This window comes from Cibotium barometz, chromosome 29, assembly GCF_041138505.1.
Source record: "Cibotium barometz isolate CiBa-2024 chromosome 29, ASM4113850v1, whole genome shotgun sequence".
NCBI classification, from domain to species: domain Eukaryota; kingdom Viridiplantae; phylum Streptophyta; class Polypodiopsida; order Cyatheales; family Cibotiaceae; genus Cibotium; species Cibotium barometz.
The window spans coordinates 19,366,804-19,379,438 of record NC_141074.1 but is presented as its reverse complement, the minus strand read 5'-3'; the positions used below and the strand labels follow the sequence as shown (position 1 = coordinate 19,379,438).

At 41.2% G+C, this 12,635-nt stretch overlaps 1 protein-coding gene across 2 annotated transcripts; it reads right to left on the bottom strand.

Moving 5' to 3' along the window:
• Nucleotides 1-9,315: 9,315 nt before the first annotated feature.
• On the bottom strand, nucleotides 9,316-11,588 carry LOC147621939 (expansin-A4-like). 2 transcript variants are annotated; one of them, XM_086823653.1, is made up of 4 exons: nucleotides 11,553-11,588; nucleotides 11,265-11,441; nucleotides 10,264-10,582; nucleotides 9,316-9,860 (listed from the first exon to the last, which is right to left on the bottom strand). In XM_086823653.1, the coding sequence occupies exons 2-4, from the start codon at nucleotides 11,413-11,415 to the stop codon at nucleotides 9,551-9,553; spliced, it is 780 nt and encodes a 259-aa protein (XP_086679779.1). In that variant the 5' UTR covers nucleotides 11,416-11,441; nucleotides 11,553-11,588; the 3' UTR covers nucleotides 9,316-9,550. The 2 variants fall into 2 exon arrangements, with proteins under 2 accessions (XP_086679779.1, XP_086679780.1); XM_086823654.1 differs by lacking the exon at nucleotides 11,553-11,588 and having other exon boundaries at nucleotides 11,265-11,546.
• Between the last annotated feature and the right edge of the window lie 1,047 nt (nucleotides 11,589-12,635).

Here is a 12,635-nt window from a genome sequence, read left to right as displayed (position 1 = left end):
TTAGTGCTGGCTTCTAAGTGCTCATACTCAAGTTTATAATCAATTTTACCATATTTATGCCTTCTAAGTCTATTTTTTATGTTTGAATCATGAAATTTTGCAATACATAAATTTATGTAATGTAGTGGTGACCTATGTGTATGTGTGTGTTGTATTGTGTGTATGTGTGTGTGTGTGTGTTGTATTGTGTGTATGTGTGTGTGTGTGTGTGTGTGAGAGAGAGAGAGAGAGGGAATAAAAAGTTTATAGAGGAGAGAGAGAGAGGGAATAAAAAGTTGTGTGTATGTGTGTGTGTGTTGTATTGTGTGTGTGTGTCTGAGAGAGAGAGAGAGAGAGAGAGAGAGAGAGAGAGAGGGAATAAAAAGTTTATAGAGGAGAGAGAAAACCTCCTTGCACCCAAGCCTAGAGAGAGAGAGAGAGAGAGGCTAGGTACGAGAGGAGAGATCAGGTATGAGAGAGGAGAGAGGAGAGAGATTACATTTGAGAGAGGAGAGAGAGAAGACAAACAGGAAAGGACACAAAGGAGAGAAGACAAACAAGAAAGGACACAAAGGAGAGAAGACAAACAAGAAAGGAGAGAGAAGAGAGAAGACAAACAAGAAAGAAGAGAGAATAAGAAACTCTTCAAATTATTTTTAAAAAAAATAGAAATATAAAAGCTCACCATTTCTTGTCAGAAGCTCGCAAAAAAAATCACACCTAGATTTCATTATAGCCTTCAAGGCTGACCTTGCCTCAAATTTGTTGGAATTAGGGTTGCAGGAATGCACACACAACTTCAAGAAGATGAGGAAGCTTGAGCACAACACAGTAGTATATTATGAGTGCCAAAAATGAAAGATAACAAGCCCTAGAAGATTATGGGCGTATATACAATGCACGGGGGAAAAAACCTCCTAGTGAGGGAAAAAGTGCCCCGGCGGTCCTAAGTGTGTTCACACACATCACTACTATAATATGGTAACAAATCCCCCCTGGAGTGATGCGGTGAACAAGAGCTAGCACTCATGTATAGGGAAGTGTCTAGCTATGTGGACGAATCCACAAAAGGGAGTAAGCCCAAAGCTTTGCGAAAAGCTTCGAACTTCTCACGAGGCAGAGCCTTTGTGAAAAGGTCTGCAAGGTTATCCTGTGTTGGCACATAAGCCAAATTGATCTCTCCTGCAGAGAGTCTCTCCCTGACATAATGGTAGTGCACCTCAATGTGCTTCGTACGAGCATGGAACACTGGGTTCCGCGCAACTGCCAATGCGCTCTGACTGTCAGTGAAGATGGTGGTGGCAGATGGCTGCCCAACACCCAAATCAGCCATAAGGCGTCTGAGCCACACACACTCAACCGTAGCTGTGAAAGCTGCCCTATACTCAGCTTCACAACTAGAAGTGGCCACAGTAGGCTGCTTCTTGCTCAACCATGATATGCATGAGCTTCCAAGCATGAAGCAAAAACCACTCGTGGACACGCGTGTGTCATAACAACCAGCCCAGTCAGAATCTGAAAAAGCATGTAAATCTGGCGGCAATGATCCCCCCTTGGGATAAAACAACCCAAGATGCCGAGTACCACTCAAATAGCGAAAGATACGCTTCACTGCCTGCCAATGCTTAATGCCTGGGCTATGCATAAATCTGCTCACCTGTGAGACTGCAAACTGAATGTCTGGCCTCGTAATGCATACATAAATGAGGCAACCAACAGCTGTCTGATAGAGTGTGACATCAAAGTGATCTCCAGCATCATGAAGACTCAACTTCAAACCTGTCTCCATTGGAGTAGCAATAGGCTTGCAGTCTTCAAGGCCAAATCTCCGCAACAATGTTTCAATATACTTTGTCTGACACAAAGCAATACCTCCATCACACTGCTTAAATTGTATCCCCAAATAATGATGCAAATGCCCCAAATCTGACATCTCAAAAGAGGCATTCAAATCAGCCTTAAAATCAGCAATATGACTCTCATTTGGTCCTGTGAGCAGCATGTCATCGACATAGAGAGCAATGATTAGATGTACACCATCCACACGTTTAACATACAAAGTGCTTTCTGTTGGACTATTCTGAAACCCATGTGCAGTCAAATATGTATGTATTTTTTCATACCAAGCTCGTGGAGCTTGCTTTAAACCATATAAAGCCCTTTTTAACCTGCACACTTTGTTTTCCTGCCCTCTTTGAACAAAACCACGAGGCTGCGATACATACACCTCCTCATGCAAATCTCCATTTAAGAACGCAGTCTTTATGTCCAGCTGATGTACATTCCAACCATTATGAGCTGCTAATGCACAGATGCTACGAACAGTGGTCATACGACATGTGGGAGCAAAAGTCTCATCAAAATCAATGCCCTTCTCTTGAGCATAACCTTTTGCAACAAGCCTAGCCTTATGGCGATCCACTGTGCCATCAGGCTTACGCTTCAATTTGTAAACCCACTTAGTGCCAATGGCCTTCTTGCCAGGGGGCAAGTCACATAAAGACCATGTACCATTCTTCATAATAGCATCGTATTCTGCTTGCATAGCAGCCATCCAATTTTCTGAACTTTGTGCCTCATCAAATGAAACAGGCTCACTTTCATCGCACATACTAGAAACAGCCAATGCATAACAATCTGACGCATAAGAGGCACCATGAGAGCCAGAACGAGTGCGACTAGACAAAGGGGCATCCAACTTGCTGTCACGCAAAGTCTGCACCAGCCATCTAGGCATATTCCTAGAGCCCTCAATCTCTTGTCTCTCATCCTCAAGTGCATCATGCACATCTGCATCAGATATAGGCTGATCTGTGCCATCATTTAAAACCTGCATAGGCTGAAAAACTGCCTCATGAGGTATTGCACTTGACTGTGCACCACTGAAAAGAGGCAACAATGTATCATAGACATCACGTGAGCTGATATCTGTCTCCTTAGTACATGAAACCAAGGGCTGAACTGCATCTTCCACAAATACAACATCACGGCTAACCAAAATGCGCTTTGTCTGTGGATGATACAAACGATAGCCTTTGCTCTCAGCACTATATCCAACAAAAATACATTTGACAGCTTTGTCATCCAATTTTCTGCGATGTTGCACAGGCACTAATGCATATGCCAGGCAACCAAAAACACGTAAATGGCCAACAGATGGCTTGCGGCTATGCCAAGCCTCATATGGAGTGACAACCTGTAATGCTTTGGTGGGACACCTGTTTAGTACATAAGTGGCACACATGACAGCCTCAAGCCAAAAACCATGTGGTAGACTTTGACTCTTAACCATACATCTTGCCATTTCCATGAGAGACCTGTTTTTTCTCTCAGCCACACCATTTTGCTGTGGTGTATACGGCACTGTACATTGGTGTTTTATCCCACGCTCAGCCAGAAATGCATTAAATTCTGAAGACATATACTCCCCCCCTCGATCTGAACGGAGGGTGCCCATCTTACTTTCTGACACATTTTCAGCCATAACCAAAAACTGTTTGAAGCACAAAAACACTTCGGACTTTGCCTTCAAAGGATATACCCATGCATGCCTGGTAAAATCATCAATGAAAGTCACGAAGTAAAGGTAGTTTCCAAATGATGGAGTTTGCATGGGACCACAAACATCACTGTGAACAAGCTGCAATCTGCGTTCAGCTCTCACTGATCCATCTTTGGGAAAGGAAGCACGCTGCATTTTACCCAATATGCAGCCCTCACAAACATGCTTGACAGGTGCCTCAAGCTTAGGCAAAGAAGACACCATTTCAGATTTCTGCAGGCGCAGCAAACTTGCAAAATTCAGATGACCAAAACGTGCATGCCACAGTTTTGCATCTGAAATAGCCTGCGTATCCATAATAGCACATGCTGAATCCTCTACACATTTGCCATCCACATTGAGCTTATACAGCCCTCGACATAGTGAACCAGACGCTACAATGATGTCACCACAAGAGAGATCATGAACAGTACATCTGTCATCCACAAATTTTACAACCAAACCTGTTTTGGCAAATGCGGAAACTGACAGCAGATTCTTTTTGATCCCTGGCACATACAATGCATCAAAAAGTGTAAAGGTGTTGCCATTTGCAACATTCAGCACAATCTGTCCAACTCCTTCAACGGGATAAGAGGAGTTATTGGCACAAGTGACAGTATTCCCTGTGGGAGCAGACTCAAGGAAAGTGAATAAACTGCGCTGCGAGGTGATATGCTTAGTGGCACCACTGTCAAAGTACCATACATCTGAATCTACTGCAGACATACATGTGTCATGCAAAGATGGGTCATAACTGCACTGCGCATTGAATGCCCATTCTGTATCTAGCACAACATTAGCAGATTCATTGTTAGAAGGAGAGGCATCTGCCACAGCCATACCAGCCTCTTTCTTCTTAGCCTCTTTCGCAGCCAGCTTAGGACACGCTTTGATGACATGATCATTTCCCTTACAGTACTTGCAAAATGTCTTCTGTTTGTCACCCTTCTTCTCATCTTTGTCTTCCTTCTTTGGTTGCGCAGCATTTGCAGATTTCTGCTTACTAGAAGAAAAGCCAGCTTTACCTTTCCCGCTTCTCTGACTAGCAACGAAAGCTTGATCTGCGACACGCATAATATTCCTGTTTTGCCTTGACTGGTCTGCTTGCAGCAAAACAGAAACTAACTCCTCAAATGATAAGGCATTGGGATTGCCTTTCATCATCAAGCGAAGAGTGGAAGCAAAACCCTGATAAGAATCTGGTAGACCATTCAAAACAGTCTGCACAAGTGAACTGTCTGACAGGATTTCATCTGCAGAAATGAGCTGCTCTTTGAAATCCTTGATCTTTGTCAAAAAGCTATCCATAGAATCACCTTCGTTCATATGCTCACTCTCCAACTGTTTTCGGAGGTAAGCAACACGAGCCTCATTTCTTGCCTGATACAATGTGGCAAGTACATCCCAAGCATCCTTAGAAGTCCTGCAGGAGCGAATATGTGGGATAATGGTACGTTTGACAGACAGCGCAATCAAGGCATGAGCCTGCGCATCTCTACCATCCCAACGAATCTGCTCTGCTGAAAGTGGTGGTTCTCGAACAGCTGCTACAGCACTTGTGCCTGCACCATCATCTACAGTACCTGTTTCTGATGTGTTTGCAGCATTCCCAGCCACAATAGGACGTGCATCAATACCCTGCACAATGTTCCATAACCCCTTTGCTACCAATACATGTCGCATCATATACGCCCACAATGGATAGTTGGTGCCATCCAACTTATCCTCAGCAGCCAACATGCGGAGCCATGGCCAATGACTGTACTACTAGATGTAAATGCTGTCTGTAAGAGGTAAACCTGTATAAAATCGACCTGTGCTATGTAGCACAGCCCAAAACAGACGAATGGGCACCTGTCCTGCAGATTTTAATCTTGACAGAAAATCTGCACAGTAGGACGATTTTGCCTGCGCAGTACTTGGAATGCAAAAACGGAGGGCGAAATGACTTCAGATCAAAATTCTGAAACGACCAAGCCTTACGGGCTTTCCCACGGCATATACTAACCTGCAGACGCTCGTGAAACCTCGTCGCAATCGGAGGAGATGAAGCGGCAGGTGCCGGTGATGCTGCCCGGGAGGAGGAAGCCTGCTCTGATACCAATTGTTGGAATTAGGGTTGCAGGAATGCACACACAACTTCAAGAAGATGAGGAAGCTTGAGCACAACACAGTAGTGTATTATGAGTGCCAAAAATGAAAGATAACAAGCCCTAGAAGATTATGGGCGTATATACAATGCACGGGGGAAAAAACCTCCTAGTGAGGGAAAAAGTGCCCCGGCGGTCCTAAGTGTGTTCACACACATCACTACTATAATATGGTAACAAAATTTTGAGATGTCATATCTTGGTCTTTTGCACAACTATTTGGGTATGTAGTTTTTACATCAAGATGATGGTATAGTCATTAAGCAGTTCAAGTACTTCAAGGCACTACTCAAGAGGTTCAACATGGAAAGTTGCAAACCAATTTGCACAACTATTTGGGTATGCAATTGATACAGCTAGATGATGGTATACTCATTAAGCAGTCCAAGTACATCAAGGCACTACTCAAGAGGTTCAACGTGGAAAGTTGCAAACCAATTTGTACACTAATGGAACCTGGTGTGAAACTTAGTTTGTAAGATATCGTTAAACCATTCGACATAATCACTTATGATCAAGCTATTGGATGCCTAATCTATTTGTGCAACTTACGGCCAAACATCTAGTATGAGGTGTCACAACTTTCAAAGTTTATACATTTGCCAAGCACTAAGGATTGTTAGGCAGTTAAATGTATCTTTTGATACTTGCAAGGCACTCAAGACCTTGGATTATTCTATGCTAAGGGGGTGATTTAGAACTACATGCCTTTAGTGATTTTAAGTGGGTAGGTGATTATGATACATGATAGTCCACATTTAGAAACTGTTTCATTCTTAGCAACAATTAGTGTATATCTTGGCTAAGCAAGAAATAATCAACTGTGGCAACATTGTCCTATGAAACTGAATACAGAGCAGCATTGTCCTATGAAACTGAATACAAAGCAGCATTCACTGTGACAGTTGAATGTGTCTGGTTGAGAAGATTGATGGAGGATCTTTATGTCCCTTCACACACCCCTACTCCTATTCTCACTGACAGTTAGAGCACAATGGCACTTATAAAGAATCATGTCTTTCATGATGGGACCAAGCACATTGAAGTTCATTATCACTGTGTTAGAGAGAGACTCTATGCATGAGAGATCAATCTAATCTATAATTTGCAATACACATGATAATGTGGCATATTTTTTCACTAAAGCCTTATCACATGAAAATGTTGAGACCTTCTACAAAGCTTTGGGCCTCCTTCCTTTTAGAGATTGATCTGCAATCTCTATAAACCTCACATTTGTGCTATAGGGGGTAGTACTACCTATGAGGTCATGCACTTATGCCACATTGGGCATTTTTGTCCCATTGGGTTTTCCCCATGGCTGTCTAGGTGTGAATAGGCACATTAGGGTTATCTAGTATATAAGCAACCTCATCCTTAATTTAGGGTTGCTGTTCATTTTGTACTTCATTGTACCTTGATCTCTTTCTCCTAGTGAACTAGCCTTCTACACACTCTCTCTCTCTCTCCATTGTGTTCTCTTTGATCTATGAACATTGAGTGAGTGAGTGTTTGTAGCTCTGCTTCAATCAAAGCTAATAGCTCTAAATGGTGATTTGTAATTTGTCTCAATTGTGTTTTACAGTTTTTGCAGGTTGTAGTTCCAATTACACTTGCAGTTTGTATTAACTCTAATCTGGTTGATGTAGTTGTGGTTTGGTTGTTGTAGTTGTGGTCTTTGTCAATTACACTTACAATTTGGTTTCACTTATAATCGCTTGTACTCATAGTTGGAGTTTAGTTTCAATTGCAATTGTGATTTGATATACAGTTGCAACGTCTTTATCATACCATCATTGTATTGTAAAAGGTGAAGGGAATCAAGATTGTATCATGAGAAAATTGATAATTAAGGCCAAATCCATGTAAAAGAGCTAAAACTATTGGATATGAGTCCTTGGTTCACTTCCAATTCTTCTCTATTCTCTTTGTAGCTTTCTCATAAACTAGGATTAGTGAGTAAGTGAGTGTGGACGATGCTACTACTGAGACGGAGCCACAATAGTGTGGCAACGTACGTGGAAGCAACACAACAAATGAGCTCTCTAAAAGATTTAGTGCAATTCAAGCTCACAACGATTGGACTTGGCAATCCCCACCACGACAAACATAACAAGTTAAGGTGAAGCGAGTGTCCAAACTCCTTAACAATAACATAACTCTAGCTCATGATATTCATCACTAAATTCTTTTTAAATCTTTGACTTGGCTATTACCATGTTTTTCCTTCACAAATCATGAGCTTAATACACACTTCATGCACATCCTTAGGTGGTACAAGGATTGGTGAAGTGTTTTTCCATCCCTTGAGGATGCTGGGAGGACTTATCTGATGCCATGTCGGGCAAGCCATGGTCATCTCATTATGAGATGATGTACCAACATTCATTGCACTTTATGGCATTCCATGGCTTCTCACATTTTTTCTTATTATTTTAGAGTCATGTGGATTTTTTTCACGCATATCTTCTCTTAGACATACTTTATTTTTACCCTTGCATTGCTCCATCGCTTGAGGTCACATTTAAAGTGATTGGATTAATCAAAACTTAGGTGTTGTAAACATACAAAAACTTGCCATGTGTCCATCAAAAGGGAAAATTGGGCAATCAAAGGAGGTTGGACATGCAATGTAGGCAAACAAAAAAGAACCAATCAACACAAAACTCCACTTTTGACAAGAGGGTGCCAATTTCCCTCTTTTTCATGAGATTGTGTAACGGATGCCTTCTTAATTTACAACTTTGCATATGCCCATGCTATGGGTATGAAAATTAAAAGTCTGATGGTTTTGTGTAGCCAACTTCAAAGTACCTAGTCTCTCTTCTACCTAATTAAAAGTGTAATTAGTGGTGACCCAACTTGTCTAGCATTCATATAGTCGAATTGTCATTTTGGTACTTGAAGATTTGATGAAGTTTCAAAATTCTAATAACAAAAAAATTATAAATTGGTGTAGAGGCTTATCATCTAAAAAACTTGTCATTTAAATCTTCACAATTTAAGTTGGGTTCATGGCCTTTGGCTTGAATTGCAATATTTCATGAGGCTTATGTGATCGAAAAACTTGATTTTAGTTCAAAAAGAGTGAATTAAGAAGGTTGGGAAATTTCTGTCAGTACTAATGAATTATGCATAGCCCCATAGAAAAGGTAGAAGCTACCAACTTGATGATGGGAATTCAATTCTTGGTAACAGGCTTGCTTTATTGATAGCTGTCATGCCCATTGTTATGCATTTTGGCTATAAAAAACTTGACATTTTCTTAAAGCCTGTAAAATTTTGCACTTTAGAGCTAAAACATGTTTGAATTAAGCTCCTTGTTATCATTTTTGAAGGGCAAGGCTGTCCATTAAAAGGCAATCATGCTTGGCCATTTTACAAAATTGGGAGTGCTGAGGTAAAGTACATAACCTTGGGAGAAGTTGGGACCAGAACCAAAAGTTGCAATTTTCTTTCACTTTTTCATAGTGATAAACTACTAGGTAGGGGATACATGCTTCCGACCGAGAGATCGTGAACCCAAACCAAACTTGGTATGATCATCATGAGAAAAGGTCATTGCTAAAATTGTGTAAGAAATGTTATTTACAAAAGTGCCATGATAAAATATGCACTCATGTAAGATTAAGGTTTGGATGGTGTATTTTATTGAAAAAAAAATACAAAGAGATTGACTTGTAAATATATATACAAGATGTTAAGCCCCCTACACCATTAGCGAAAGGATGGCTGAAATTCGTTAAACTACATCGCAAGCTGCTTTTACAACACTAAAATCACTCCATCGTAATAGATCAATGAAGGCTACAAAAACATTGGTGATGCGAGGACAATGAAAGGGCAATGGATTATGGTGTATCACTTTGATTAACAATTAATACTTAGCTTGATTACCCTCAAAGGTTTGTCCGAATTGCCAATTGGAGGGGGCAACGTTGTAGGAGGTGACAGTGTGACCATGGCCTATGGAGATCAGGAAAGAGAGTGCCTGCCCAACAAGCACGGTGTCACACTGCCAATTTTGGCCCCAATTCCTCTTCATTTTGATCCACCCGGTCCTGGACCCTTTCACATACATCTGGCTCACATCCCCACTGCCTGCAACATTAGACACTAGCACTAGATTGAAGTAATTGAAGCCATTCAAGGTGAAATGAATGCCCCCTTTCTTCACACAAGGGACCCTGCCACCCATATCACACTGTTTGTTAGTATATATAATATGTGTAACTCAACTAGTTTTTTTTAAAAAGCACCAGCTCCAACACATATTATATATATCTTTTTGGGAGAATGCATTTGTGTGTGTCGTGTATGCGCTGTCGTCTGTCATGTAGCCCCTAAGCATCAAACCCGGGTCCTCATTGTGGAACCCAACGGCTCTACTACTCTGTGTATGTGCTGCCGTCTGTCATGTAGCCCTTAAGCATCAAACCCAAGTCCTCATTGTGGAACCCAACGGCAGCAGTTGGGTTTGTATTTTTGAATATATATATATATATATATATATATTCACTCTTGCATATGGAAATTTCGTGTTGCTTCTTTTCTATGGGAATTGTCAAAGGTAAAAGATGATGGATTTACCTCCTGTATAGGACTGGGACGATGCCGGCGCGGTATTGGGCGAGCATGAGGAATGCCGGCTCGGCCATGTCAAAGTGGCGCCTGGGCGGGTTGCACCAACCCCCATTGTTGCTAGCCAGCGCCCAATTGAGCGGACAAAAGTTGGTGGCCGTGACCACTATGGAGGGGTTCCCACGCAAACACCACTGCGGGGAACCCCAGCACTTGATCTCGAAGCACGCCCCACACATCAACCCATCGTTGAACAACGCCGTGCTCAATGCAGCTGTGCTTGTCCCATAGCCCTGGCTGTATAGGTTCCCATAGCCACACGCCCCCCCTAAAACACACCACCACTTAAAATTAGCCTAATTAAGTTGACTCACGCTAATTAAACTTAATCATCCATTAACTAATGCTTCCCTTTTATCCTTCATAGCACGGATTTATCTAAAACACTAAATGTTGTTGTTCTCATAGCATGCTACTTCTTTCAACTACTCTAGAGTTGCAAGAAGTTATATAAAGGAACAAGGAGCCATTAAAAGAGGGTACCCATTGTTCTAACATCAATTCCTAGCAAAGAGTTATAAAACCACCATTAACCCTTTTTTACCATAAGCCACTTTTGTAAGTTCAGTTCATAATAGGCATAACCTTGGGGCTGTTGTAAAAAAAAATACCAAGGAGCACTTTCTAATAAATCCCTTCTTTACATTTAGTGGGGGATTATATATATATATATATATACATGCCTATTAATAATATGGGGGTTCTCTTGAAAATGAGTCTTGAGGGCTATAACTAACACTTAAACACAATTTACCTCCATTATTTTTCTTTCCATCATTCCTATTAAAGGGTTATTAAAGCACTAAGTACCCAAAAGTTGTGTGTTTCCATACTGGCTTGGAGCCATCAAACACACTTAAATCTTTCCCAATGTTCTTAGGCAAAGAGTACTAATACCCAATTCTTCTTCATCAAGAAGCACTAACCCAAAAAAAAAAAAACTAAATTACCCATTGTTCCCGATGCATCACTTCCTCCGTAGAATGTAGCGTGGGCATGTCTCCACACCGAGTAGTGGCCTTCTACACGAGCTGGCGCCCAGCTGAATGTCCAGGATACAGCTGCCACCAAGAGCATCCAAAACGATGCGGAAAAGTCCATGGGAGCTGCACGCCTGGGCTACGTGGCTAGAGCACAAGAAAATCATGCAAGATGATTAGCAGCTAAATACTCATAATGGTGGCCCTAATTAGTGTTTAATCAATGGGGATGAAGCAAGAAAGCTGGTGAAGTCTTACTTCTAATGAGGCGATCGGGAGGAGGGGGTGAAGAAATGTGGCGATGTGGGTTGGCTGAAAAATAGGTCTATAAATACGTGTGTGTGTGGGTGTGTGGGTGTGGGGGTGGTGGGCGGGAGGGGACCATGTGAAACTAGATAGCCAGCCGCAGGGAGCAGTAGAATGGAAGAAGCAAAGAGTCTTTCGAAATTATGAAAGCGTATAGTAGTCGCCGCCCGGCAAATTGTACGACTTTTCGATGATGTGACCTTTTTTTTTCTGAATATATGTTAGCCTCCTTAAAAAGAAGAAGCTCTTTTTAAAACTTTGCGAATTGCAATAAATAGATGGCAACTTTCTTCCAATTATCTCACGAATAAATAAAGGTATTCATTCCTTTTTTGAATTTTATAATGATTATTAACTGATTAACTCAATAATAAAGCCTTGAAACGATTTGAAATGCAGTTATCGACTTAAAAATATATATCCAACTATATCCAAAAATCAGCCAGTTTTTATTTACTAATTATACGGTCCAAATTACGAATTTTAATTTACCTAACCACCGGCTGGCGGCTCACTCCCTAACGAACCCGCGATGGGCAGTCACCCGAACCCACAGTAAACGGCGTTTTAACTCGCGGCGGACTGAACGACCTGTCAGTCCGTGGTAGTTCGAGGTTGAAAACCGGTCATCGCAGGTGGCTCATCAGGGCCCCACCAGCCGCCGAATGCTGTAACAGAAACCATGGGTGAAGTGCCATCCAAATTTTAATGTTTTTTTTTCTTTTTCACTAACTCATTAGTTAGTGATTGTTGCTAAATAAATACTCTTCGAACCCTCTACTACAAGGCTAAAGTATTTAACCTAATTATAAATTTTCTAGTAGTGAATTTTCTGTCAAAAATTAGGATGAGACACATTAAAAAAAGCTGGATCAAAATGGTTAAACAACTTATTTCCTATTGCACAAACTGCAATTAATAATTTAACATTTATATGGATTCAGTCATATACATAGATTTCAAAAATATATAATGCCTTATTTTATTAGAAAAGTTTCTAAACCAAATATTATCATTTTTTTTGTGTAACAAGAT